The following is a 27,651-nucleotide window of genomic DNA, read 5'->3' on the forward strand; positions in this document are numbered from 1 at the left end:
GGAAGGGCCTGGCTGGTTGAGTTGGAGGCTCACTGCTGAGAAAGACCCTAGCACTTGTCACTTCCAGGCACCACCCATTCCTTACTGAACCACTGGGTAATCTGTTCTTGTTCTATATATGCGAGAGAGAAGGGGGAAAGAGAGGGGGCCGGAGGAAGAAAGCCAGCTGGAGAGGCACAGTCGAGGGCGGGGCGGGGGAGAGCATGAAAGGCGGCGAGAGCCCTGGGCGGGAGCGGAGGCGGGGCTGGTCTATACGTCCCAGCTGCGGCGGCAGAGCCAGCGCGCTGCAGAACCCCAGTCCGCGGTCTCAGGCTGGAGGGTCACATCCTGCTGCAGAGAGCAGTGGAGCGTGGCTTCTCGGCATCCCGCTCCGCACCGAGGAGCAGAGCCAGCATCAGACCCGCAGGGAAGGGGGGAAGCGAGAGAACGAGGGAGCGAGAGAGCAGAGTCCTGTGAGAGCCGGCCGGACCGAAGCCCAAGCTTTCAGAGACAAGGGCTCTGCATCACGTCCTCAGCTCCACGTACCCGGCCCTGCACCGCCTTCCTTGCCGGGCCTGGGCTGGCATGGGGTAGGGACCACGCAGCGGAGCCGAGAGATGGGCCGCTCCCTAGGCACAGAGCGGCCCCTTAGGCTCAGAGCGGCCTGACCGTCGGAGACTCTGGGGCCCAGCAGGTGGGTGTGGGCAGGGCAGAGGCGTGTTCCGAGGTGTAGTTAGCGGAGCTGCTGTGTGGGCGTGGGCGGAGTTTACCTGGGGGCTCTCTGTGCTGGACATGGGCTTTGGCGGGGGGGAGGTTGGGTCCTATCTTGGGGATTGGCTGCAGATCCTATTTGCGGGCAGTTTTTGATGCCCAGGCTTCCTGACACCTGCAGGAGCCCCTAAACTGGCTGGACTGAGCAGATGATGACCCAGTGCCCCAGAATGGATTCCATGGGGGCAATGGCTTCACTGATTCCACTAACCCCATATCTAAGCCCTACAGTCCTACTGTTGGTCAGCTGTGACCTGGGATTTGTCCGAGCAGGTAAGTTGAGGGAGAAATGGGAGGGATCAGCTAGGACCTACTTTGTGGGTTTAGTCATATTAACTTATCACTTCCTTGGCACAGATCGGCCTCCTTCTCCCGTGAATGTGACTATCACTCAGCTCAAAGCCAATTCAGCCACAGTGTCCTGGGATGTTCCAGAGGGCAACATTGTCATTGGCTACGCCATCTCCCAGCAAGTATGAATCAGCCCTCTCATCCCTCCTTTCTTAAGATTCCCCTGTATCCCCCTCAGGCTTTCCCCAAGTTGGGGAAATGCTGGAGTAGGTATCTCCCACAAGCAGTCTTCTTTAATGAGCTTTCTTACACTTTCCCCTTATTTATATGATGCCCCCTGAGACAGACTGTATGTGATCCCTGAGGGGTTCCCCTGAGAGGAACCTGGGTGGGTCCTGTGGTCTACCACTCTTTCCTGCCACCACAGAGACAGAATGGACCTGGACAGCGGGTAATCCGAGAAGTGAACACCACAACTCGAGCCTGTGCCCTTTGGGGCTTGGCTGAAGACAGCGATTACACCATACAGGTCAGGAGTATTGGTCTTCGGGGGGAGAGCCCCCCTGGGCCTCGGGTCCATTTTCGCACTCTCAAGGGCTCTGATCGACTGCCCTCAAACAGTTCAAACCCAGGTAAGAGCATGACCTGACTTTATAACTCTCTGTACTCAAGATCCTCTGACCCTTCCTTACCTACTTAACCATTCAACTCTGTTCAAGGCAAGTAACTATCCTAGATAAATAGAATGGTGATTGAATTAATTATGCTGCCACTATATCTTTGAGGGAAGACAGATTGGAGAGGAGAAAAAGGGCTGGTAATTTGGAACAGTGCTTTTTATAACTCTGCTTTAGCCTGACCTCCAACCCACAAACCTTCCATCCTTAATAAGAACCTGGCTTTTTGCCCCACCTCAACTCTCTGATGCTTTGATACCCGATCTCTCTGTCCACAAATCAGCTATCTTTGGGGAGAACGGTGACCTAAAATTTGAGCTCAATGGCTGTGAATCTATCCTTCATTCTAATTCCCATAAATGTACCTTTCTTAAGTGTTTTTAAAATACGCTTCCTTGCTGTCCCCTTGGTAACCCTTTAGGCCATGTATGTCCTCCTCAGGTGATATCACAGTAAAGGGTCTAGATGGAGAGCGAACCCTACAGACGGGGGAAGTGGTCATCATTGTGGTGGTGTTGATCATGTGGGCAGGTGAGCAAGGGGTTTGGAAGAAAAAAAGTTTGGGGATTAAAGAGATGGGGGCACTAAGATGGGAAGTACTAAAAAGCATTGGGAGAAGGGGACAATAATAATTACTTGAATTTCTAGAGCACATTTGAGATTTTCAAAGTACTTTCCTCACAGCAAACCCCTTATAAGGTAGGTAGTGAGAAAATATTGTTGCCATTTTACAGATGAAGATACTGAAACTCATAGAGATGAAGGCACTCATCCAAGGTCACAAACAAGGGGAAAAATGAGGGCTGGTGCATTTAGGGAGGGTGGAAGAGAATCTGGAAATAACCTGAAGCTAGAGATGGGAGGTTGATGAGAGTCAATTGAAAAAAAATCAAGGGGGTAGGACTTTGTAAGAGGAAACAAAAATGAAAAAACCAGACTAATTGGGATTTAGAAATTGTGCGTGTGTATGGGTGTATGTGGGTATGTGTATGTGTTCTTTTATGGTGACTAGAAGGCGCCTAAATTATGGATGAGTATGGAATTATGGATAAGAGTAAAGTATCTTGATGTTATTACAGCTGTGATCGGGCTATTCTGCCGTCAGTATGACATCATCAAGGATAACGACTCCAACAATCCCAAGGAGAAGGGAAAAGGGCCAGAGCAGAGTCCTCAAGGTCGGCCAATGGGGGCCAGACAGGTGATGTGGGAGTTAGGTACTGAAGAAGATTGGAAGGGTGGGTGCTCAAGCAGAGGTCACCTTGGGTAGCCAGCAAGATCCAGATAAGTAAAGAGGAAACCAGAGACAACAGAGAGATAACGAAATGGCTTAAAAGAGTAGAAGGAAAGTAGATCCATGAAGTAAGAAAAGAAAGAAAAGGAATTGTATCCCTAAGATTTATGAATGATTTCAGAGCCTCAAGCATAATTTTCCATTACAGAAAAAGTCACCATCCATTAACACCATCGATGTCTGAAAGAAAGAAATGGAGCCAAAAAAGAGAGAGATGGATTGGGAATGCTGATAAAGACTCAGATGGTCATCTGCCCAAGATAGAAGGATCCTACCCACTTCCTTACAGCTGAACCAGAGGGGATAACTAGCATTCCTACACACTCAGACCTGCCTCCTATTCCCTTTCTCACTGTAAGCAGGGTCTCAAGGGCTTGACAGAAAAAGCTTCCCTAGACCTGGAGAGTGAATGAAAAGTGGGAGAAGTCCCCAATGTTCCAGGTCCTGGAAGGAATGACTTGTCTAACCTTTTTTCATGAAACCCAAGAAAGCAAACGATCTACTTCACCTGCATCAGGACTGTCAACATCTTTAGCTGCCTCTAAACCCAGCCTCTGTCCCCAGGACTCAAATGGGGGTCTTTCTGTGGGCTCTGGGCAGGGGGGAGGGGACTGTTGGGGTCCAGGGACCAGATACCACACTGCACTAATCTAATGTCTTCCATGAAGCCTGAGGAGCTTCATTGCCTCATCAGGCAGCCTCCAAGAGCTGCTGGTGATCACACCCCTTGGGCGTTTTTACAATAAAGGGTTCTTGGAACAAAATAATTTTCCTATGTGACTATTGGAATTTCCTTACTTTTTTCTATATGACATTCTAATACAAGACTACCCCCAACTAACTGGCCCCCACATTTCCTGTATCAAATGTTCTATTTCTTTACTCAGAGCTGGAAAAGAGGAAGGTACAGAAGAAATGGGTGCAAGGAGTCTCTAGTTCCAGTTGTTTTTAATTCAAGCATTTCTTGAGCATTTTGTAATATTACTATGGATACTCTCCTCGTTGTTAAAAAAGACAATGCCTGAAATCTGGAAAGAAACAATGTGTCCAGAGAAGTATCTACAAAGATATATAAGATAAAAAAATTTTCCAGGACTTGAGGTAGGACACTAATTGACAAGTGGGAGCAAGTCAGAAAAAAGGGGCCAGTGTCAAGCTAAGTTTCATGAAAAAGAAGGTGATGGTACTTGAAGTGAGCCTAGTAGGAAGTCAATGGTTCTAACAGAAAAAGGTCAAGAAGGAGTATAGGCATAGGGACTCATGGTTGGAGTGCTGTAGATTGGTTTAGCTGCCTGAGGACCTAAAAAAGGTATATAGGAGCCAGATTGTAAACATGGGAATTTTTATTTTATCTTAAAGACAAAAGAAAGCTATTGGAGTTTTCTTGCTTGAAGGTGGGAGGGATGTGGTGAGACATGTTTTATAATTTCAGTGTGAGGGAGACCACTTAGGCTATTGCAATGGTTCAAGAGAGAGAGATGACTGAGAGCCTGGATGAATGTTGAGGATATGAAGCAGAAAGAATTGCATCAAGAGATGTTATGAAAGTAGAATTGGGACCTCAAGATGACACAGTGGATAGTGTGCCAGCCCTGAAGTCAGGAGGACCTGATTTCAAATCCACCTTCAAACACTTAATACTTCCTAGCTGTATGACCCTGAGCAAGTCACTTACTTAACCCTAGTTGCCTCAGGGGGAAAAAAAAGTAAATCAAAACTTGCCTATTAATTGGAAACGGGGTTATAGAAAGGGCAGAGGAAGACTGGGGTTGGGAAACTGGATCACTGGAAGGATTTACCTGCCACAGAAATTGAATTTAAGAAGAGGGGAGGTTTAGGGAGAAATCAAATGACTTCTGTTTTTACTATGTCTAATTGAGATACCCAAGGAATATTCAGTTGGAAAGATCCAATTGATGATATATGAATGGAACTTGGGAAAGAGCTAAATTTTCCTGATTATAGTCAAAATAGGATAGTTATAACACATCAATTGATATTATTAAAAAATATCATATAGTCTTTATTATGTGACAGGTACATTGGAGACCAGAAGACAAAATGAAACTGCTCTTGTTCCTAAGGAGCTTACAGTCTACTGGGGAAGCATAGATAGGACAGATGCCAGAAGTGAGTTCATACCATCATTAATAACCTTTTATATTGTTCCTGCTCACAATCTAAATCAGAAACGTCTGCTTTTGCCTTCTGTGTTACCTCTTGCTACACAGACAGGTCTGAGCAGAGCAATGCTAGTCGTTAATTGGTCACTGACACAATTGATATTGTCCGTGCCCCTTGATCATCTGTTCAGAAGAGGGCCTACCCCAGAATTTGTTTACTTCTTTCTAAATATTTACTTGTCTCTAGCAGAACTCAGGGAAGAATAATACTTTCTTCATGGGGTCTGTAGGAGTTTAGTGCTCAAGCATTCAAGACTCATTCCTCCCACCTGTGCCCTCTAACTGGCCCTAATCCTGTTAGAGATAGAGGCCTTTGAGCAATGGCTCAGAGATGAATTTGGGAGTGTGGATGCAGATATCTTTAGCCTGAGCCCAGGAACTGATCCAAATTGGGAAGCTGGGTATGGTCCAGAGTCATATTCAGACTCTATCTAGAACAAGGTCCTGGTAGCAGAACTGAGGAAAGGGATTATTTTTGAGCAGTGAAACAATATGACCTTGATCTGGGTTATTTTCTTTCTGGGCCTAATTTTCTGTGAAAATCATCATTATGCCCTGAACCTTTCTTGTTTCTTCTCTGAAGATGAGAGAAATCCTAGATGGCTGCTCTAATAGCAAACTAACCCAGAGACTGAAAACTTCTAAGGCAAAGATCTCTGTCCTGAGAATTTCTGCCCCTCCCAGCCTCATTCTCTTCCTTCTGGAAGCCTCAGAGCCTTCTAAATCCCACAGAAGTGACTTTTGTGATTACCAACCCCCATTTCTTCTGGTAACTCTAGGTAAAAAACAAAAAATTCAGAACAGAGAGACAGCAAGGTATACTGGAATCTTTAGTTAATGGTTTTAGAATTGAAAGTGACCTCAGACCTGTGGGAACTGAGTGTGGACCACAACATAGCATTTTCACACTTTGTTGATGTTTGCTTGCATTTTGTTTTCCTTCTCAGATTTTTTTTTCTTTCTAGATTTGATTTTTCTTGTGCAGCAAGATAACTATATAAATATGAATACATATATTGGATTTAACATATATTTTAACATATTTAACATGTATTGGATTACCTGCCATCTAAAGGAGGGGATAGGAGGAAGAAGGGAAAAATTTGGAACACAAAGTTTTGCAAGGGTCAATGTTGATAAATTATCCATGCATATGTTTTGTAAATATAAAGCTTTAATTAAAAAAGGGGGTGGGGGGAGGAAGTGACCTTAGAAGTCCTCTTGTTCAATTCATTCATTTTACAGCAAGGAAAATGAGGCCCAAAGAATTTAAATGACTTATCCACAGCCACACAGGCAGAAAGAGATTATAAATCCAAGTTCTCTGATTCTGGCTCCAATGTTATTTGTACTCTACCTATTACACTGTGTCCTGACCTCTACAGGCCCACCATATGCCAAAATTAAGCAAACTCAAAAAGATAGCATGTTAAACAGAAGTAGGAAAAGAAATCAGACACAGGGATTACAATGTTCTCAGGTAAAATGAGATAAGCTAAGACTCCCCCTTACCCCCAGAAATCAGACACTTTATTTTCCCCTACACTATGGCAAACTCCTACCTTAGTCTAGCCATGATGAAATTACTGTCCCACTAAGCTAAGAATTGAACTAGCAATTTGAAAAGGGCATTTACTGTCTTATCTGGTGACATGAAGCAAGCATTATTTACTCAGCCTGAGCAAAAACTCCTATTCTAGAAGTTCTATAGTCTTAGGAATCATCTAAGTATCCAGGAAATTAAAGCCTAAAGAAGTTATTACCAGCTGGGTTTTGAACTAAAGAACCCAGTTTCAAATCCCAGCTCTGCCACTTACTTACCTTGACTCTGAATCAGTGAATCTCAAAGTTTGGTTTCCTCAACTGTAAAATAAGGGGCTTTTTCTAGATCACTATGGAGCCTGTGCTTTTAGCTTTAAATATGATTCTCTGACTAACAAGTAGCAGAGTTGGGCAGACAGTAGAAATGAAAGTAGTTGGCTGAGATGACTTCTGAGGTCCCTTCCAGCTTTAGGTCCACAATACCTGAGCAAGGTCACACAGGTAACAAGTGGCAGTGTTGGGATTTGGATCCAGGTCCTCTAAATTTAAATCCAGTGCTTTTTTTGTTTTAAATACTGCAATCTGGTCCCTAAACAGCTTCTATTCTGTACTCTAACGACCATTACCCTCTTTCTCCCACCTGTGCCCTCTAACTGGGCCTGACCCTGTTAGAGACAGAGGCCTTTGAGAATGGCTCAGAGGTGAATTTGGAGGTGTGGATGCAGATATCTTCAGCCTGGGCTCAGGAACTGATCCAAACTGGGAAGCTGGGTATGGTCCAGAGGATGAGAACATAATCTACCCAAGAGCTTCTCAGAGCCAGTTTCTCTTCTCCCCCTCCTTCTTTCTTTTTCTTCCCTCCTTCCTTCCCTTTTCTTCCTCCTCCCACTTCCCCTCCTTCGTCCACTCCTTCCTTCTCCCTCCCTCCCTCCCCTCAGCTCTTCCAACTCGTTTGCGCTTGCGCCGTGCTCGCGCGCTGAGCAGACGCTCTGGGCCTACGTGAGCATCGCGCTGCTGAGTTAGCGGTGTGCGTGAGGGCCGGTTGCCCGGGTAACCGTGGGAGTTTGTTGCAGATAGTGCCGGAGCCTAAGTGGTGGGTCGCCATGCAATTGAAGCACTTGCGGACCCTCCTGAGCCCTCAGGTGAGCCGCCACAGGTCCCTTCGGCCGCCCTCCGCCCCCTCTGACGTTGCGCAAGGCTCGGGGGCAATGGGGCCCGGGTGGGGGTAGCCCCGAGATAGGACAGGGATCTCTGTGGGGCCTTCCTCTCTTCCGCGGCGGGTGGCCGGAGGCGCCCGAGCTGCCCCAGTCCTGGTGTCTGCGAGGGACACCGCAGTAAATAACAACCGTAGCCCCCGAGAGCTGTGGGGGAGGGGCCGACTCCGCCGTTTGACAGCGGGGACCTGACTACGGTCACACAGGTAGTGGGTGGCAGAACTTGGATTTAGATGCCGGACCACCTGTGCTGCTTTCCACTGCACCGTCAATCAGCTTGTTGAATTGAATTTCAGCTCCAAATCTGTACTCCTGTGATAATAGTAATAATAGCTAAGATTTTAAAGTTTGCGAAGCACTTTGCATATATATATCACATTTATAAGCTTAAAAAATCTTCATAATCGATCTTCACAATCGATATTGTTGTTATTACTTTCCAATTGAGAAAATAGAGACTGAAAGTGGTTAAATGACATAACAATATCATAATTATAACTGCTAGCTTTTATATGGCAGCTAGCAGCAGGTCTTCTGCACTTCACACAAAGTATTCTATCCAGTTGATCTCAGACAGTTATTAAGTATCCAAAGGGAGATGAGATGGGGAGGTCTCAGGGTGGTTGTGAAAAATCACATGAAATAATATTTGTAGGGGTAGCTAGGTGGTGCAGTGGATAGAGCACCAGACCTGATTTTGGGAGGACCTGAGTTTAAATTTTATCTCAGACACTTAACGCTTCCTATCTGTGTGACCCTGGGCAAGTCACTTAAACCCAATTGCCTCAGGGAAAAAAAAAAGGGATAATATTTGTAAAGTGCTTTGGCACAGTTCCTGACACATAGTAGGTACTATACTAGCTATCATCACTATCATCATCTTTGTATCTTTCCACAATGAATTGACCCAAAATGCCTGATGCTTTCTTTTGGTTCTTTTGCTATTTAATGAAGCACACTTAATGTTGTTTATTTCTCAACCCTTTTCCTTTTTATATAACTAGCCTACTTCTTTTTCCAATTATACATTCCATTGTGTTGTCTTTTACATTACTCCTGGTGTGTCTTAATTATTTCAAAGATTTGTGATTCCCTGGATGTTCCCACAACCAAGATACATCATAATTCTTCTATAACTCAGTAGGTTGTCATTGAGAATTGCTCTGACCAACCTATCAGTATAAGCCTCTCTGAATTTAGTCGGGCCAGTCCTTAGAATCAAAGAATTTGAGAGTTGGAAGGACTTCAGCAATCTTGGAGTCCAGCTCGTCTGCCAAGGAATCCCCACTGGAATATATATGACATATGGTTGTGCAGCCTCTGTGTGAAGAGCTCCAAGGAATTCCCATGACAGCTCAGCCCACTTTGGGATGACTCTCATAAAGAACAAGATTTGCTCCCATCAAACATAAATTGGTCTTTTAGCAACTTCCACTTGTTACTCCTGAAACTGCCTTGTAGGACCAAATAGAAAAAAATCTAATATCTCTTTGATTTGGCAGATTTTCAGATATTTACAGATATTGAAGACATCATGTGACCCTTCTCAAAGCAAATCATGTCCAGTTCCTTTAACTGGACATGAATCCATCTGATTTTATGTTGTCTAATCCATCTCTTCCTATCTTGTCTACAAAAATAATATGAGAAATATAATCAAAAATTTTTGCAAAATTATAGGTAAACTATACTTGATACATCTAAATTTGTGGGTATAGTAATCCTATCAAAAAGAAAAGTTATTCTAATATGAGCCCTTTTCTTTTTTAAAAATTCTTTTATAATAGCTTTCTATTTTTCTCTCACTTCCTCTCCTAGATGGCATGTAATCCAATATATGTTAAACATGGTAAAAAAAAAAAGTGTTAAATCCAATATAGGTATACATATTTATACTATTATCTTGCTGTATAAGAAAAATCAGGTCAAAAAGTTAAAAATGAGAAAGAAAATAAAATTCAAGCAAACCACAGCAAAAAGAGTGAAAATACTATGTTGAGATCCACCCTCAGTTCCCATGGTCCTCTCTGTTGGTGTACATGGCTCTTTCCATTACAGGTCTATTGGAACTGGCCTGAATCATCTCATTGTTGAAAAGAGCCATGTCGGCCAGAAACTGGAAACTGAGTAGATGCCCATCAATTGTAGAATGGCTGAATAAATTGTGATATATGAATATTATGGAATATTATTGTTTGGTAAGAAATGACTAACAGGATGATTTCAGAAAGGCCTGGAGAGACTTACATGAACTGATGCTGAGTGAAATGAGCAGGACCAGGAGATCATTATATATTTCAACAACAATACTATATGATGATCAATTTTGATGGACCTGGCCATCTTCAGCAATGAGATGAACTAAATCAGTTCCAATGGAGTTACACCCAGCGAAAGAACTCTAGGAGATGACTAAGAACCATTTCATAGAATTCCCAATCCCTATGTTTTTGTCCACCTGCATTTTTTATTTCCTTACAGGCTAATTGTACACTATTTCAGAGTCCGATTCTTTTTGTATAGCAAAATAACAGTTTAGACATGTATACTTATTTTGTATTTAATTTATACTTTAACATATTTAACATGTATTGGTCATCCTGCCATCTAGGGTAAGGGATGGGGGAAGGAGGGGAAAAATCAGAACAAAAGGTTTGGCAATTGTCAATGCTGTAAAATTACCCATGCATATAATTTGTAAATAAAAAGCTATTAATAAAAAAAAAAAGAAAAAAGAAAAGAGCCATGTCTATCAGAATGGATCATCATATAATCTTGTTATTGCCATGTACAATGGTCTTCTGGTTCTTCTCATTTCACTTAGCATCAGTTCATGTAAGTGTCTCCAGGCCTCTCTGAAATCCTCCTGCTGCAGACCTGCAAGCTGAATGGAGGATAGATTGAAATGGAGAGATATTAAGTAGGGAAATTAATGAAAAGGCTGCTTCACCATCTAAGAGAAAAATAATGAAGCCTGAACTAGGCTAGTGGCTGTGAATGGAAAGAAGGGAGTGGAGAGAGAGAGAAATTTTGAAGGTAGGAAAGAACAGGATTTGACAAGGTCATGCTAGCACTGAGTATAACACCAAATTTGTGAACTCTGGGTGACCAGGTGGATAAGAGCCCATGAATAGTAATAGGAACATTAGGAAAAAGAGAATGTTTTGGAGGAAAGCTAATGACATGATTGGTTTGAAGTACTTATGTAATATATTGCTGTGTCCAAAAAGGTTAATCACTGATGCAAGGCTAGAGTTCAGGAGAAGTATTTGGACTGTATATATATTACATTTGTGTAATTGAGTCTATGGAAGCAGATAAAATCACCTAATGAGATGCAGTATGGAGGAAGAAAAAATGAAGGACTAGGATAGAACCTTAGAGGAAATCCTCAGTAATGGATATGACTTGGAGAAAGATCCAACTTAAAAGAATGAGAAGGAGCAGTCAGACAGATAAAAAGAAAACCAGGAGAAAGTCACAAAAATCTGGAGAGGAGAGGGAATCTCTAAAATCAGATGATGGATGGATTGCAGTGAGACAAAGAAGGATGAAGATTAAGAAAAGACCATTAGATTTGGCATTTAAAAGATCACTGGTAACTTTGGAGAGAAGTTTCAATTGAATAAGGAAATTGGAAGCCTGATTACAGATTTTAGAAGCAAGAGGGAGAAGGAAAAATATAGACAGTTTTCTTAAGAAATTTGGATGGAAAAGGAAGGAGAGAGATAGGATGATAACTAGTAGAGATAGTGCAGTTGAAGGATTTTTTTCCCCCAAAGATGGGGGAGAGATAGCCATGTTTATAGCAGTTGGGAAAGAGAGATAGGGGAAAAATAAAAGGAATAGAAAGGGTGGGGTCAGTAATTGCGACAAGCTGCTGTAAGAGATGGGAGGGGATGGAATCAAGGGTGCAGCTAGAGGTGTTTGTTTTAGCAAGAAAAAGGCCATCTCTTCATGGGAAGTGGGGGATAAGAAAGGAGGAGATAGTAGGATAAGATATTTGAGTGGTGTGAGATGAAAAAGAAAAGAGGGAGCTTCTCACTTTTTTTCAATGAAAGTCCTCAGCCAATGGGTGAGAGTAGAAAATGACTTGTTCTCAGCTCTTTCTGAGAACTGGGACAACTTCTCCAATCTTCTGGTGCCTCTCCTGTTTTTTGTAATCTTTCAGGTATTATTGATAGAGATTCATCAATAACATCTGCCAATTCTTTATCACCTAAGAGTATTGAAAGATCCTAATTCATCTGAGACAGATAACTTGAATATACTTATACTTGGTGACTTTCTAACTTATTGAAGGGTACAGAGCTTATACCCTTCTTCCACAGCTTTTGAAAACCTGGGGTCATTTTGATATCTCATATGAAAGTTATCTCTGATAATAAGCTATCACTTAATTTATTCTCTCCATTCTCCCTACCCCCATCAGCCTTTATATTACCCTTTGATGGTGTTTCATGATTTACAGGCATATAGCAATATCAAGATAATAGTGAAGTTTAAAAGTACGCTTTTGCAATAGCAAATAGCTTGGAATTACTGAACACACTATGCAGTTTTCCAAATGCAGTCTATCCTCATCTTTTTTTTCCTTTCCACTTTTGAGTACAGAGAAGAGCAAATCATTTGGCAAAAGGTAATTCACAGGATTCCCAGTTTAATTCAGAGGATACTTATTAAGCACTTACTATATGCAAAATTTTGTGTTGGTTCCCTAAAATGTCAGTGACCTGTGATAAGATTGGAGTGTGAACTTTCTCCATTGGAGCAAATGGCGACCTGTCTGTCACATCTCTTTGGAGAGTTCTCTGCCCATGGTTCAGTTGTATCCAAATGTTCCTGACTCCAAGGCCCAGAGTCTAGCCACAACTCGAACAATTATCCACTAAGAGCTGATTGTTCAGCAGGGAGATAAGGAAAGGAATTTGGCTTGGTAGATAGAGGGTGCAGTATGTCTCTGAGTCATGAAGTTCTGTGTTCTCATTCCACCTCAGACAGATTCAGGCCTTGTCACTTAACATCTAAGTGCCCTGGAGAAATTTGATGTATTGAAGAGCATAAACAGAAGAGGATTTCCTACACCATTGAAATCATACATTTAATTTTTTAAAGGTGGGAGCAGCGATATGTGGACATAAGATTCCTTAAAGAAATAATTTAAACATAAGACTATAATGTGAAGATGGAAATGCCCTTATTATAAGAAAGGTATAAAAAGTCAATAGGTATTTAGCAAATATCTTCCCAGCTAAATGCTAGGAATACAAATTCAGAAGTGAGATGATGTTTATTTTCAGAACATCATATTTTCCCAAGTGTATATATATGGTCAGAAATAAAAAATATAGAAAAATAAATAGAAAATTACTTGGTCCATCTTATATGCTCATGTTTCTTTGTTTTCTTATTGTTTTGTTTATATACTTAAATACTATTAATTCTCAGTAAAAGCTAAACTAAAATTTTCTTTTTAACTTTTAAAATTTATCTTTTCCTCCAACAGGATGGTGCTGCAAAAGTGACCTGCATGGCTTGGTCCCAGAACAATGCCAAATTTGCTGTCTGTACAGTGGACCGTGTGGTGTTACTATATGATGAGCATGGGGAAAGGAGAGATAAATTCTCCACCAAACCAGCTGACATGAAGGTGAAAAGACTCCTCCTTCCTTGGCTTCTTACCTTTTCAGCATTTTCCCTATTCTTAAATCACAAAAAATAGTGTATTACTCTCTTATTCCATCCATTTACTCCCTTTTCCCCTTCCATATTGCCCTTAATTCCAATATAATTATATAAACCTTTTTTTAAAAAAAATTCTTTCTCTTAATATATTTGCACTCCTTTATCTCACCCTTAGTATGGTAGGAAGAGCTATGTGGTGAAGGGCATGGCTTTCTCTCCGGACTCCACTAAGATTGCCATAGGACAGACTGACAACATCATCTATGTATACAAGATTGGAGAAGATTGGTAAGACTAGTGAAAGTGGATGACTGGGAAGAAATGAAGATTGAAAGGGAAATGACACCCTGGGGAAAAGGGTCTAAAGATGAGATATTAATACCTGCCCCAAATATAAATACGTGTGATACCATGATATTGATGCTTCTGTCCCAGTCCTTTCCCAGTCCAATTCCTAGGAGAGTCAATGTCACATAAACAAAGCTGCAATACTGTATCTCTGCTTAGTAATTGAGATGGACAATATCATTGAAACTTTGTATTGTTCACAAAGCCATGGCCACTTAGAATCCTACATAGATTTAATTTTAACAAATAGATTCCAATTTTGATATTTTCTTTTCCCTTTTTTGGAGCAGGGGTGACAAGAAAGTGATCTGCAACAAATTTATCCAGACGGTAAAGTATTATTTTCTCTCAAAATGATTTTATTGGAATGTTCAAGTTTTTATCAGGATATCTAACCTTCCTTAGTTCTAACATCTGGTGCTCTTTCCTTTGCTAAATGGTAGTTTCACTATTCATTCTTATAACCTTACTCTTTTTGAGTTTGGTTTGTGTCTTTCCATGCAAAAGACCAGGGTGGTGCTTATTTATTGGTTCTGATCGTTATAAGCAATGCTTATAACAAAACTGTTTTTTTTTCCTTCCTTATAGAGTGCTGTTACTTGTCTACAGTGGCCAGCCGAATACATTATTGTTTTTGGACTAGCTGAAGGGAAGGTAAAGGAAAGAAACATAAAAGAGGTGGTCAACAGTGCTCTTCTCCCTTAATATTAGATCTATATGTAGTATTAGTCTTTTATTTTATTTATTTTATATTTTATATATATATATATATATATATATATTTTATAAAGATAAGATGATTGACTTTTTCACCCCAAATTTATACCAAATTAAGGTGAAACTGAGAAGAGCTTTTATATTTAGTCCCAGTAGAATAAGGGGTTAGGCTATTTTAGTCTTAGCTTTTCTTTTCTTAAGTCTTGAGCATGTGCAGTCTTTTTACTGCCTTCAGAGTCAAGGTGAAGAAAGAATTCATCTGGCTTCTCTCTTTCAGGTCCGTTTAGCAAATACTAAAACCAATAAATCATCTACCATCTATGGGACAGATTCTTATGTTGTCTCACTAACATCAAAGTAAGTAAGGGGAGAGTACTACTGGGAGTGAGAGGAACATAAGGATATTGAAAATTGGTGAATGGGTGACTTCTGAGAAGGCTGTGTATGAGAGGGGAAAAGGAGTCAAAGGTTGGAAAATGGCTTGACAGTAAAAGGGCACTTGATTGCTGGGCTTAGGACTTGTAGTCAGGTAAATTTGTATTTGAATTCCAATTCTGATTTTTATGAGCTGTAACCCCAAGGCTATTTTCTCCTTTGTAAGTGTGGATAAAAATTAATAGCTGTACCTATCTTAAAAGGTTATTAAATTCAAGTGAGATAATGGGTGTAGACAGAGTACTTTACAAACCTTTAAAGCTCTCTATAAATGTCAATTATTTTAATTACTTTATTTTCCCAATATCTATTTTTTCTCTTGACTGACCAGTGGCTCTGGGAAAGGAATTCTTTCTGGTCATGCTGATGGCACCATTGTCCGATATTTCTTTGATGATGAAGGCTCTGGTGAATCACAGGTTTGTATGATAAAGGATCCTTGGAAATCAAGCTGTTTAGAGGGTGAAAGTGAGGAGTGGCTTGGAGCTTAGAGGAAGAAGATCAGAAGACTTAAATGTTTGGATTTGGGAAGTCAAGAGAGCTAGAATCTTAGGGGAAGAGAGAGAGATGGAGAATGCTAGGCTAAAAATTCCTGGGAAAAGAGAGAGATGGAGAATGCTAGGCTAAGAATTCCTGGGAAGAGAGAGAGAGATGGAGAATGCTAGGCTAAAAAATCCTGGGAAAAGAGAGAGATGGAGAATGCTAGGCTAAGAATTCCTGGGAGCAATAGGTAGAAGGATAAAGAAGAGTTTTTGGAGAATGGTGTCTTTGAGAGTGCTTGAGGCTAGAATGAAATGAAGACTCTGGGGAAAGTGGGTTGTGTGGCTGTGGGTTTGGTCAATGTACGTGTGGTCTCACTAGTAGAACTTACACACTAATTTTGTTTGATATCAATTTGTAAGAGTAGATCTCCCTCATACTAGTTATTCTGTGTATTGAGGGTAATTGTCTCATGGACACTTGTCAGTATGTGTGTGGTCTTCCCATAGAAGATTTGGTTTGTATAAGTATATTCTTATGTTAAAGGAATAATTTCTATAAGAAGAATATGGTCAAAATAAGTGAGAAGGAAGTGATGAAAAGAAGAGATTTAAAAAAAATTAATGTCACCACTTGCCAGACTTCCTTCATTCCTGTTCTAGGGGAAATTGGTCAGTCATCCATGTCCACCCTATGCCTTGGCTTGGGCATCTAATAGCATTGTGGCTGCTGGTTGTGACCGAAGGATTGTGGCTTATGGAAAAGAAGGCCATGTATTGCAAACTTTTGATTATAGCCGTGACCCTCAGGAGCGTGAATTTACCACAGCTGCAGCCAGTCCTGGAGGCCAAGCTGTTGTACTGGGAAGTTATGACAGGTGGGATAGGAAAATGGTTAAATAATCAACAGAGACTTTGGGAGTCATCCTATAGTCTTGTCCTATGACCTTTCTGTGCTTCCTTTTAGTCTCTTCTCATTCTCTCTTCCTTAATCTCCTTGACCTCAGACTTCTTATTTTTTGTCTTTTCTATATTTCATTCTTTTGTGCCTCTTATGTATCTCCTTACTAAATGACTTTTTCCATCTTCCTTTTCTCCAGCCTTTACTTACCTTACCTCACCATATCTCTTCTTATCACTCTTTTGTCACTTTCCTAAATCATTTTGAAGTCTTTGTTCTCTCTCCCACTAAACTCTCCCCACTCTCTCTTCCTGACACCTTTTCCTCACCAATGAAGGGAAAATATTTTTTCTCATCAATACTGCATCTCTACTCTTTCTCTTCCCTTCTATAAGCCATATATCATGTGTCCTTAAATCCCTAGGCTTCGGGTGCTGAACTGGAGCCCTCGACGAAGCATCTGGGAGGAGGCAAAACCCAAAGAAATTGCCAACCTGTATACTGTCACTGCCTTAGCCTGGAAACGGGATGGTTCCCGACTTTGTGCAGTATGTTCACCTAGAACTAGCTCCTTCCTGACAAAAACTTGTTCCTTTTCTTGGAAAATTCTCTTTCCCTAAGGATGTTTACCTAATGCCACTAGCAACTTTACCTTCTTTTGATCCCATTCTACCAATCCAGGAACTGGAAGTAGGGAGGAGAAATTAAACATCTCAGTTTAGCAGTCACTAGGAAGTTGCAAAGAGATGTATACAAAGGGCTAGGTTTTCACTGATGTCTCGCCAATTTGGGGTGCCCTGCTTCTGATATCTTTTGCCGTTAAGATGCTTACCACCCACTCTTTTCCATGTATTCTCTGTGTCCCCAGATACTTCTCCCTGATTAATCATTCTGCCTCAACACTTTCTAGTGGCTGCTATCTTTTCTCACAGGGTACTTTGTGCGGCGGAGTAGAACAGTTTGATTGCTGCCTCCGAAGAAGTATTTACAAGAACAAGTTTGAGTTGACATATGTAGGACCCAGCCAGGTAAGTAGGACATATTCCACCCATCTAGACTTTGTCATGAGTCACCCAGCTTTGTACTATTTTCTTCCCCCGCCCCAGGGTATATCACTATTATATCCAAGGATAACTATTTTTATCACACTGCAGACAGAGCTTCAATGAAGAGTAGGTCACATCAGGGTAGTTCTCTTCCTTCAAGCCACAACCCTTCCTTCTTTTTGGAGAAGAGACTGGCAAACATCAGATCTTTTAAACTGGGCTCTAGAGACTATTCTCAGTTCTTTTCTAGTCTGAAATTGTCTTGATTGTGAACTACATTAGGGAAGAAGAATAACTCATGCTTACATGCTAATTTAAGATTTATAAGCATTTTTCTCACAATTCTGTAAGCAAATATTATCCCCTTATTAAATGAGGACCCAGACTTAGATGAAGTGCCCATGGTTACAAAGCAGGGATTCAGATGTAGGTCCCCTGACACCAAATCTACTCCATGTTGCAATAGTGTGTGCTACTTTTTAAAAATCTTTTTTTGGTACAAGACTTGTGATTTCATTAGTATAGGGAACTTATGGTACAGAAATTCTCTCTCCCAATGCAGATAGGTACCTATTCTGCAACTTACAGACTTAGTTGCTGGGGCACAAAGAAATTAAGATACTTGTCCAGGGCTACACAGCCAGTATGTGTCAAAGGCAAGGTTTGAACCTAGGACTTGTACACTCCAAGGCCAGTTATCTGTTAATTACACCATACTGCTTTTTATATCTTAATTTTTATTGGTATATTGCTTTTACTAATAGTTGATTTATAAGTAACATTTATATAGTACTTTAAGATTTTATAAAGTACTTCATAAACATTAACTATCTCATTTTTTCTTCATAACAATTCTGAAATGAAACGTGTACTTAGATTCGCCGGGATTGCTTCCCTTGTGGGTAGAGAGTTATAAGGGATGGGAAATGGGGAGGGTCACATTTCTTTCCTATCCTGTGTCTTCAGACTACTTGACTCTAGCCATGGCTGATCAGATAGGCCAAAACAGGCCAAAGGCCAGAAGTGCAGAGGGCCAAAACAGGCATGGATGGCTCTGAGCCCAAAGAAAGGATAGCATATGGTCCACGCTCAGGTCTTGTTCTTTCCCCACTTCCAACCCCTTGGGCTGGTCCCTTACCTAGGGAGGGCCCTTCCCTTACTAGCCCTTTGCTTTCTCTAGCTCTTAAAGTCCCTGAAAGCCAGATGACCAGAGCTAGAGACTGATTTAGGTTTAAAGGCTAGTATCTAACCTTGGGTAAGAGTAGTATCTTATTTCTTGAGCTCTGGAACATATCTATAACCCAAGGGTAGCTGGCTAGAGCTAGGCTCAGTTCCTTCAGCTAGTCCAGGACCAGATAGAACCTCAAGGCTCTTAATCCCTTCCAGGGGACATCAAAGAAGTAAAAGCAGGCTTTGGTTCTTTGGGAGAGGTGGGAGGGGAAATTCTCTTTCTCATAGCAGTCAGTAAGGCTGAAAGAGTGCCAGAGTCCAAGACTAGGCAGAACCATCAGACTCTTAGTCCTTTCCCCCTAGGGACAAATAGATAATTAAGCAGGTAAGCCTTGAGCCCAAGGAGAGTTACAGGTTCCATGCTCTGTGCCACCCCCTCAGCAGCCTCTGGTCTATCAGCTGTTTCCAAATATATACCTTCTCCCTTCCTTATTCAGTGAACCATTCCTGATAACAAAAAATTAGAGCAAAAAGATTCAGCAAAACCAACCTACATATCAACCTCGTCTAAGAGTATATGCAATATTCAGTATTCAAAGTCCTCCACCTATACAAAGAAAGGAGAGAAGTGAATTTGCTCAGCTTTCCTGCAGTCAAAGATTTAGTTTAGTTTTGTTTATTAATTTATGTTGTTACAGCCATTGTGTATATCATTTTCCTAGTTCTGTCTATATATTCTGCAGTAGTTCATAGAAATCTCCATATATTTTCAAAACTCTTCATAATTTCCATTTATTATGGCACAGTAACATTCCATTTCATTCTTGGACCACATTTTGTTTATATATTCCCCAAGTAGTAGGCATTTTGTTTCCAGATTAAGTTTTTTTCCTAACCTGTGATTTAATTGCCATAGGGCTCTCCATTGTGTAACAGACTTCCTCTAGGAAAGCAGTTGTGTGCCTGAATAAGCGATACCACTGTTAGCTAGAGAGTTACTTTGGGTACCTAGAAGTCAGGTCATTCAACCAGTATCCTCCAGTCATCATGTGGCAGAGATCTCCCTGATTGAGGAGCCAGCTTTCTATTCACTATGCTATATTGCCTGTCTAACCAGTTATTTCCTACTACAGAAATAATCAAGAAGCAAGGCACCTGAATTAAGGGGGATCAGAAAAAGTTTTCCTGTAGAAGGGGTGGTTTTTATCTGGGACTTGAAGGAAACCAAGGAAATCACAGAAGTAAGAGTTGAAGGAGAATATTCCAGACATGGGAGCCCAGAGTTGAGGGATGGAATGTCTTGTTCCAGGAACAGCAAGGAAGTCAGTGCTACTGGATCAAAGAGTATGTGAGGGAGTTCAAGAAGTCTAGAAAAAGGAATGTGGGCAAGTTATGTAGGGGTTTGAGTGCCAAACAGGATTTTTATTTGATCCTAGAGGTTATAGGGAGTCACTGGGATTTAATGAGGCAGAAGCCTTTTGTAGCAGTTTGGGCACGAGATGATGATGGCCTGAACCAAAGTGGTAACTGTGTCAGAGAAGGGGACATATGTGAGAGAGGTTACAAAGGTAAAATTGACAGATCTTGGCAACAGATTGGAAGTTGGGGATGCAAGAGAATAAGGGGTTAAGGATGACACCAAGGTTGGGAACATGAGTGACTTGAAGAAGGGGTGGTGCCCTCAACATAAAAAGGAAATTTGGAAGGCATTGGGATTTTAAGGGGAAAATAATGAGTTCTGTTTTGGATATGTTGAATTTAAGGTGTCTTTGGGAAGTTTAGTTCAGGATATCTAATAACTGTTGGAGATGTGAGGTTAGAGGTCAGCAGGAAGATTAGAACTGACTAAATAGATATGAAAATTATCAGCACAGAAATAATAATTGACTCCATGAGAATGAATAAGCTCATCAAGTACAAAAACAGTGTAAAGGGGCTAAAAGAAGAGAGTGCTATGGACAACCCACTGTTAGTAGATATGACCTGAATGAAGATCCAACAAAAGAGACAGAGAAGAAGCTGTCAGGCAGGAAGAGAACCAGGAAAGAGTGGTGTACCAAAAACCTTAGAAAAGAACATCAAGGAGAAGAAGTGATCAACAGTATCAAAAAATTCATAGAGTTTAAGAAGGAATAGGATCAAGAAAAGGCCTTTAAATTTGGCAGTTAAGAAATTGTTAGTAACTTTGGAGAGAAGTTTTGGCTAAATGATTTTTGGAAGCCAGATTGTAGAGACTTGAAAAGGAAGTTGATGTTTATGCAAGTTATGCTAAGTCATCAGCCTTTTGCTCCATTCACATTCTCCTCTACTCATTTTATTCCCAATTCCCCAATCAGTACCAGCTCTGACCTGTGCTTATGCAAAAGTCAGAATGGGTAAGAAGATGCTTAGGGCTCAGGATGTTGACTCCTCTTCTAGGATGAAATTGTGGTGTAATGGAAAGTATACTGATCTAATACGGATAAAAAAAAAAACCTGGGCTTAAATGCCAGTTCTGTTACTTAATCCCTGTATGATCTTACTTTACCCCATGGCCCCATCCATAAAATGAAGTAATGAAACTAGGTAATCTCTAAGGCTCCTTTAGCTTTTAATATTCTATATAGTGGTTCTCTATGCTTTGCCTTCTACCCAGGTGATTGTGAAGAATCTTTCATCAGGCACTCGTGTGGTCCTCAAATCCCATTATGGGTATGAAGTAGAAGAAGTGAAGATTTTGGGCAAGGAGAGATATCTGGTGGCCCATACCTCAGACACTCTGCTGTTGGGAGATCTGAACACCAATCGACTCAGTGAGGTAGGGACCAAGGATGTAAGAGTCATGGGGCTATCTTGGATGGGTAATAGGAATCTATTCTTCCCAATGCTGGAAGAATAGGAGGTAGGGAAAATTTTTTAGATACCCTAAACATTTTGATTCTAGGTGATTTGGTTTTAATCATTTCAGTGTTAAAATTTTGGAACAGGGGACCCAGAAGGCTTCAGGAGTTTGGGTCAGAGAGATCTTTGAAAAATAGGATACTGAAGAGGGAAGAGAGGGAAATCAAGAGAACCAGAATAAGATCTGCCACTAGGGCTTCACTGTGTAATGTCCACCATCAGTCTCCTTTTGGCTCTCTTCTATTATTTTTTCCTTCATCTCTTTATCTCTCCTCACCAAAGCCTCTTGGATTCATATCTTAATTAGTCTTTATTTTTCCCTATTGCAGGTGGCTTGGCAAGGATCTGGTGGCAATGAGAAGTATTTCTTTGAAAATGAGAATGTGAGTGGAGCTGAATTCATGGAGCCCCTGGCTCACCAAACTTTTGACTATCCCAGTCTTTTCTAGTCCCTTACTTCCTACTGGAGAGACCTGGCAGTGAATAGAGAAGATAATGGTGGGAGAGTTGAATAGAGTGGGGAAGCAAAGAGAAAGTTGTGAACTTCTCAGTGTGAGAATTGGTGTTCTAGAATGCTGCACTCCATAACTTTTTTCTTTCTGAAATTAAATCTTGGTTAATATGTTAGTATTACTCTTCTCCAGGTCTGCATGATCTTTAATGCTGGGGAACTGACTTTAGTGGAATATGGGAATAATGACATTCTGGGTTCTGTACGCACTGAGTTCATGAACCCCCATCTCATCAGGTAAGATCCAGAGATCCCCACCTTGTCAGGAATGACTTTCACTCTGACTTAGGACTGTCATCCATTCAGATTAGACCAACACCCAGACATATTCCCCTTCAAAAACTTAGAGAGACAAGAGATAGAAGGCATTTTGGATTTTAGTTAAAGAGCTGACCTTGGAGTGAGAGAACCTTAGTTCAAGTTTTTCTAACACATCCTAGCTTTGTAATTTTGGCAAGTTATTTAACCTTTCAGTGTCCTAGGCAACTACATTTGATTGTAAGTTGCTGAAAAGGTATCAGTCTTTATTGTAAACTGAGTGCTTACCTGAAGCTCCCTACCCCACTGAAATCACAAGAGCAAAAAAAAAATGTCTAAAACCTAAACATTGTTTGTACTCTTATTACATTTCTTAAAGTGTCCGTATCAATGAGAGACGTCAGCGGGGAATGGAAGAGAACAAGAAGCTGGCTTATCTCATAGACATTAAGACCATTGCAATCGGTAAGAACAGTCCACATTTCAAATAAATATATATGCACCTACATTGTATTTAACTGCTCAGGACCCCAATGTATTTATCTGTAAAATGGGGATAATAATATTTTACATTGTCTATCTTGTAAACCTTAAAAATCTACACACTTAAATCAATATGAATTATTCTTATTATTATAGTCTGTTCTAATGTAATGTTATTTACATACATTTGTATCTCAGGCATCATGATATAATGGATAAAGAAGCAGTCTCAAAGTTAGGAAGATCTGCGTATACAAAGAAGGATTCTTCATTAATTTTTAGTTCCTTTGTCAGCCATTTTTTAGTCTTTAGGCTAAAGTCAGGAACTAATGATATATAAGGAGAAGTATGTGATTGGACTCTATTGAGGAGACTTAACAACCCTCAAAAGCTCTTTGCCAGCTAACTTGTCAGACCTAAATGCCATGGCCTTTCTGATCACCTCCAAACCCTGATTGATCACACTCATGCTCCATACTATTTATATTTATCTTATATTTATATATTTATCTTTAGCTAAGATTTCATGGAATCACAAAGTTTTAGAGTTGGAAGGAACATCTAATCTAACCTATATTCCCTTCCACAACATACCTGAAAGATGCTCCTCTGGCTTTTAAAGCCTGAGGATCTCAAATGAAGGGGAACCCACCATCTCCCAAGATAGTCTATTTCACTGTGGGATAGATCTCATTTTATGTGATCTTTAGTGTTGGATGAACCTTTTATAAATCATTTATTTCACCTCTCTAATTTCACATACTAAAGCTCTGAGGGTTGAATGCAGTAAGAGTGACAAAAGCTGATTGTATATATGAGGACTAAGGAACCCGTATTAAATTCATTCTGAGGAAAAAGGACCACAGAATCTGTATAAATGGATATGTAGGGAGCTGGTAAGAAATAAAGGAATGTTATGTAAGAGAATGCATTAGGTCTAGATAGGTCCCTAGTTTTCTTGACAAAAGTCAGTTTAGACCATTATTTCTATTGTTTCTCTTATTGTATTATTGCACATCTCTGTCCCTGGATGGAACTGTCAGACATGAATATATTAGCTGCATTAAAGCAAAATATCTCATGTTTTACTAAAGTTTATAAAGTGCTTTCTACACAACAACTTCATGAGGGATCCATACAAGTCCTATTACTATGCTCAGCTTGGAAATGAAGAGACTAAAGTTTATAGAGACCAAGTGCTTTGCCAGTGATTACACAACTCATAAGTGGTCCCATTCAGTTTTACTTTTTCTCCTGGTTTCCTCCTTCTTTCCTACATCTGTGTATGTTATTTCCTGAATCCTGAATATCCATGTAGTAGCAATATAATTAAGCTTATTGATCAAGCTAATATTTCATATTAACATAAACTTGAACATTTCATTTATAAATTATATGTCAGTGAGGGAAACATTAAGCTGAGATTAGGTTCCTGAGGTTTCTATTAGATTTTGTCTCAATGAGGTCTTTCAGCACTTTCTTTCTTTCTTTCTTTCTTTCTTTCCTTTATTCCTCCCCCCCTCCCTCCTTCACTTTCTTCCTCCCTCTTTCCCTCCCTCCCTCCCTTCCTTCCTTCCTTCCTTTTTTCCTTCCCTTTTTTTTGGGGGGGGGAGGAAGGGGGAAGGATACAGTATATACACGTAATCAGGGTTAAGTGACTTGCCCACACAGCTAATACATTGAACTCAGGTTCTCTTGACTCCAGGACAAGTGCTCTATCTACTGCACTGCCTACCTGGCCCTTTCAGCACCTTCGAAGTCATGGTCATACTATAACTTGTCTGGGATAGGTTCAGGCTAGGTGAATTCTATTGAGCATTTCCTGGTTTAACTTTGTTTGGTTTAGAGTTTTGAATGAGGTCACATGTACAAGAATTTTCCCTTGCCTTAAACCTTCAAGAATCTAGATATGGTAAAAATGCTCTAAATCACAACTGATTATAGAAATGCAAATTAAAACAACTAAAGTACTACCTCATACCTCTCAGATTGGCCAAGGAAAAGATAAATCTTGGAGGGGATGTGGGAAAACTGGTACACTAATGCATTGTTGATGAAGTTGGGAAATGATCCAGGCATTCTAGAAAGCAATTTGGAACTATGCCAAAGGGCTATAAAGCTGTGCAATATCTCTACTGGATTTGTATCCCAAAGAGATCATAAAAGAGGTAAAAGGACCACATCTGCAAAAAAATATTTGTGGCAGCTCTTTTTGTAGTGGCAAGGAATTGGAAATTGAGTGGAAGCCCTTCAGTTGAGAAATGTCTGAATAAATTATAGTATATGAATGTAGTGGAATATTATTGTTCTCTAAGAAATAATAAGCAGGCTGATTTCAGAAAAGCCTATAAAGACTTCCATGAACTGATGCTGAGTGAAGTGAGGAGAACCAAGAGAACATTGTACATAGTAACAAGAAGATGATTTGATGATCAACTATGATAGTCTTCTCAGCAAGAGTGATCCAAGATAATTCCATCAGATTTAGGGTGGAAAATGCCATCTGCATCCTGAGAGAGAACTATGGAGACTGAATGTGAATCAAAGCATAGTATTTTCACCTTTTTTTTTTTTGCTTTTTCTCATTTTTTTCACTTCTGATCTTATTTTTCTTGCACAACATCACAAACATGGAAATATGTTTTAAAGGATTGTACATGTATAACCTATATTAGATTGCTTGCTATCTTGGGAAGGAGAAAGGAAAGGAGAGAAGGAAAAAAATTAGAACATAAAATCTTAAAAAATGAATGTTGAAAACTATCTTTACATATATTTAGAAAAATAAAATACTATTGAGAAAAAAAGTAAGGAAATTAAAAAAAAAAGAATCCCAGATAGGAATTATAATATTTAGACTAACCTGAACTTTTGGGTCCACTAAGGACTTGAACTCAACTCCCAAAATTCCAGAAGAGTCAGCATTTGAAAAATCTTTACAAAATAATGTCACATCACCCATGTGGCAGGGCAGACGGTGCAGACTTCCTGAGGCATAAAGTAGGCCTTTGAAGCCTGTGAAGCCTTTTCCATACTGTCTTGGTACTCAGTGATACTTCATTCCTTCATGATCCCTCTTCTCCATTCTGCAGTGGATTTGGTCGGTGGCTACAACATTGGCACGATCAGCCATGACAGCCGTGTGGATTGGTTGGAGCTCAATGAGACTGGACACAAATTGCTGTTCAGGGATCGGAAACTTCGTGTAAGACACTGAATTCCAGGACTGGTCACTTTGGCAGTAGCCACAAACACAATTTATAGGGGGCATGGTACAGAGCAGTACTTGAAATGGGTAGGGGGTTGTAGAAGGACAGGCAGAGCCATTGAATTGCTGCTGCTGCTGCTGTTGGTGATGATGATGACTACTTTTTGCTTCCTCTCACTATGAATGATTGGCTTAGGAAGGGCTGGCCCAGGTTGCCTGAGGGATCAGCATCCATCCTTCTATTGCCATCACTGTAGCACTATATTGTAACAGCAAGAGAGGGATGCAGAAAGGGGGATCCATCATCAGTGCACGTCACCTTTATTAGATTTTTTGTCACTTGGAAACTTTTCCCCAAATCCTACTCTCTCCACCTGCCCCTGCCCCAACATTGATACAATAGTAAAAATAACTATTAAGATAATTTCTTTTTTGTTAACTCATTAATTCCTGAACTCACATTTTAAAGGTTATTCTGATGACTTTCAGTGCATAATAACATCATAATGTCAAAGTTCTACAGAAGACAAAGAATTTGACAATTTTTCATTTAAGTGAAAAGCAAATCATAAAGATCAGACTTTTTCATATGTCCCATGATCTAGAGCTCGGGTTTTCTGGGGCTGATCTGGAAATGTCAGTCTGGTCTATGATCACTGTAGACTCCCATAGAGTGGGTGGCCGTAAGAGGCATGGGCTTTGTTAAAAGGCATGTACGTGCATGCCTTTCAGGCCCCGGGTTTTCTGGAACCAGAATATTTCAGACCAAGTAATCTCAAAGGGAGGCAACTTAAGGGCTTAAAATGGTGATAGGTACTTGACTAGATGCACCCTTACCTCTGAGAATCACATGTTCACCACAAAATCCTCAATTATTTACCAGTTACTGTTCTACTAGGAGAGACCCTCACTGCATCTCCTATTAATTCTCTTTCTTCTATCCCATCTTTTCCTCAGTTACACTTGTATGATATTGAAAGCAGCTCCAAAACGATGATCCTGAATTTCTGCTCCTATGTGCAATGGGTGCCAGGAAGCGATGTGCTGGTAGCTCAGAACCGAAACAGCTTATGTGTGTGGTACAACATTGAGGCACCTGAAAGGGTCACCATGTCTTCTATTAGGGTATGGTGGAGCCTGAGGCCCTGAACCACAAGGCCTGATAGGGACAACCTAGTATTGTGTTAATTCAGTTGTTCCAAGGAATTGTCATCTCAGATTTTGGTACACATCAGTTCTACTTTTCATGATTTCCAGCTGAGATATTGAGAGCCTTAGGGAAGCATAAGGGTTCTGTAATATAATACAAATAGTCTTTGCCACACTGCATGCCACCATAGCATGCTCTTAGACTGGGGTAAAGCCAATTTAGAGAGTCTCCTTGTAGTTTAGAACAACCCCACTGAGGTAAATTATATCTAGCTGTAACTCCTTGTTTGGTGGAACCCTAGAGTTTGGTCCAGACTAGTTCAGATCCCTCTCCCCTCAGCACTGCCCACCTCCCTAATTAGAAATCTTAAAGAATTGTAGCTTAGCTTATGAGTAGAATACTGAGTAGAGAATCCTGACTTAAAGCTTC

General features: G+C 40.6%; 2 protein-coding genes across 3 annotated transcripts in view; both read left to right on the top strand.

Annotated features, from left to right (window-relative positions):
• The first annotated feature begins 244 nt into the window (after positions 1-244).
• Positions 245-3,779, top strand: FNDC4 (fibronectin type III domain containing 4). Of its 2 annotated transcripts, none has more exons than XM_051976248.1 (7): positions 245-673; positions 872-1,023; positions 1,108-1,223; positions 1,469-1,673; positions 2,160-2,249; positions 2,798-2,896; positions 3,161-3,779. In XM_051976248.1, exons 2-7 carry the CDS (start codon positions 900-902, stop codon positions 3,178-3,180), a joined length of 654 nt encoding a protein of 217 aa, XP_051832208.1. In that variant the 5' UTR covers positions 245-673; positions 872-899; the 3' UTR covers positions 3,181-3,779. The 2 variants fall into 2 exon arrangements, with proteins under 2 accessions (XP_051832208.1, XP_051832207.1); XM_051976247.1 differs by having other exon boundaries at positions 249-673; positions 2,798-2,919.
• Positions 3,780-7,768: 3,989 nt separating this feature from the next.
• Positions 7,769-27,651, top strand: part of IFT172 (intraflagellar transport 172) — a 42,523-nt gene continuing 22,640 nt past the window's right edge. The window contains exons 1-16 of the mRNA XM_051976249.1: positions 7,769-7,879; positions 13,458-13,601; positions 13,812-13,924; positions 14,275-14,314; positions 14,573-14,638; positions 14,979-15,058; positions 15,468-15,555; positions 16,279-16,493; positions 16,941-17,064; positions 17,449-17,544; positions 21,368-21,529; positions 21,942-21,995; positions 22,257-22,360; positions 22,761-22,846; positions 25,957-26,069; positions 27,030-27,197. Of these exons, the coding sequence (XP_051832209.1) occupies positions 7,841-7,879; positions 13,458-13,601; positions 13,812-13,924; positions 14,275-14,314; positions 14,573-14,638; positions 14,979-15,058; positions 15,468-15,555; positions 16,279-16,493; positions 16,941-17,064; positions 17,449-17,544; positions 21,368-21,529; positions 21,942-21,995; positions 22,257-22,360; positions 22,761-22,846; positions 25,957-26,069; positions 27,030-27,197 (1,692 nt within the window). The 5' untranslated portion in view covers positions 7,769-7,840. The remainder of the gene's footprint in view (positions 7,880-13,457; positions 13,602-13,811; positions 13,925-14,274; positions 14,315-14,572; positions 14,639-14,978; positions 15,059-15,467; positions 15,556-16,278; positions 16,494-16,940; positions 17,065-17,448; positions 17,545-21,367; positions 21,530-21,941; positions 21,996-22,256; positions 22,361-22,760; positions 22,847-25,956; positions 26,070-27,029; positions 27,198-27,651) is intronic.

The sequence above is a fragment of the Antechinus flavipes genome, chromosome 2 (assembly GCF_016432865.1).
Source record: "Antechinus flavipes isolate AdamAnt ecotype Samford, QLD, Australia chromosome 2, AdamAnt_v2, whole genome shotgun sequence".
Lineage (NCBI taxonomy): Eukaryota > Metazoa > Chordata > Mammalia > Dasyuromorphia > Dasyuridae > Antechinus > Antechinus flavipes.

Coding starts and splice junctions, on each gene's coding strand:
- FNDC4 (XM_051976247.1), top strand. CDS start 900: ATGATGACCCAGTGCCCCAGAATGGATTCCATGGGGGCAATGGCTTCA. Junction 1,024..1,107: donor CCTGGGATTTGTCCGAGCAG/GTAAGTTGAGGG, acceptor TCCTTGGCACAG/ATCGGCCTCCTTCTCCCGTG. Junction 2,920..3,160: donor GGCCAATGGGGGCCAGACAG/GTGATGTGGGAG, acceptor TTTCCATTACAG/AAAAAGTCACCATCCATTAA.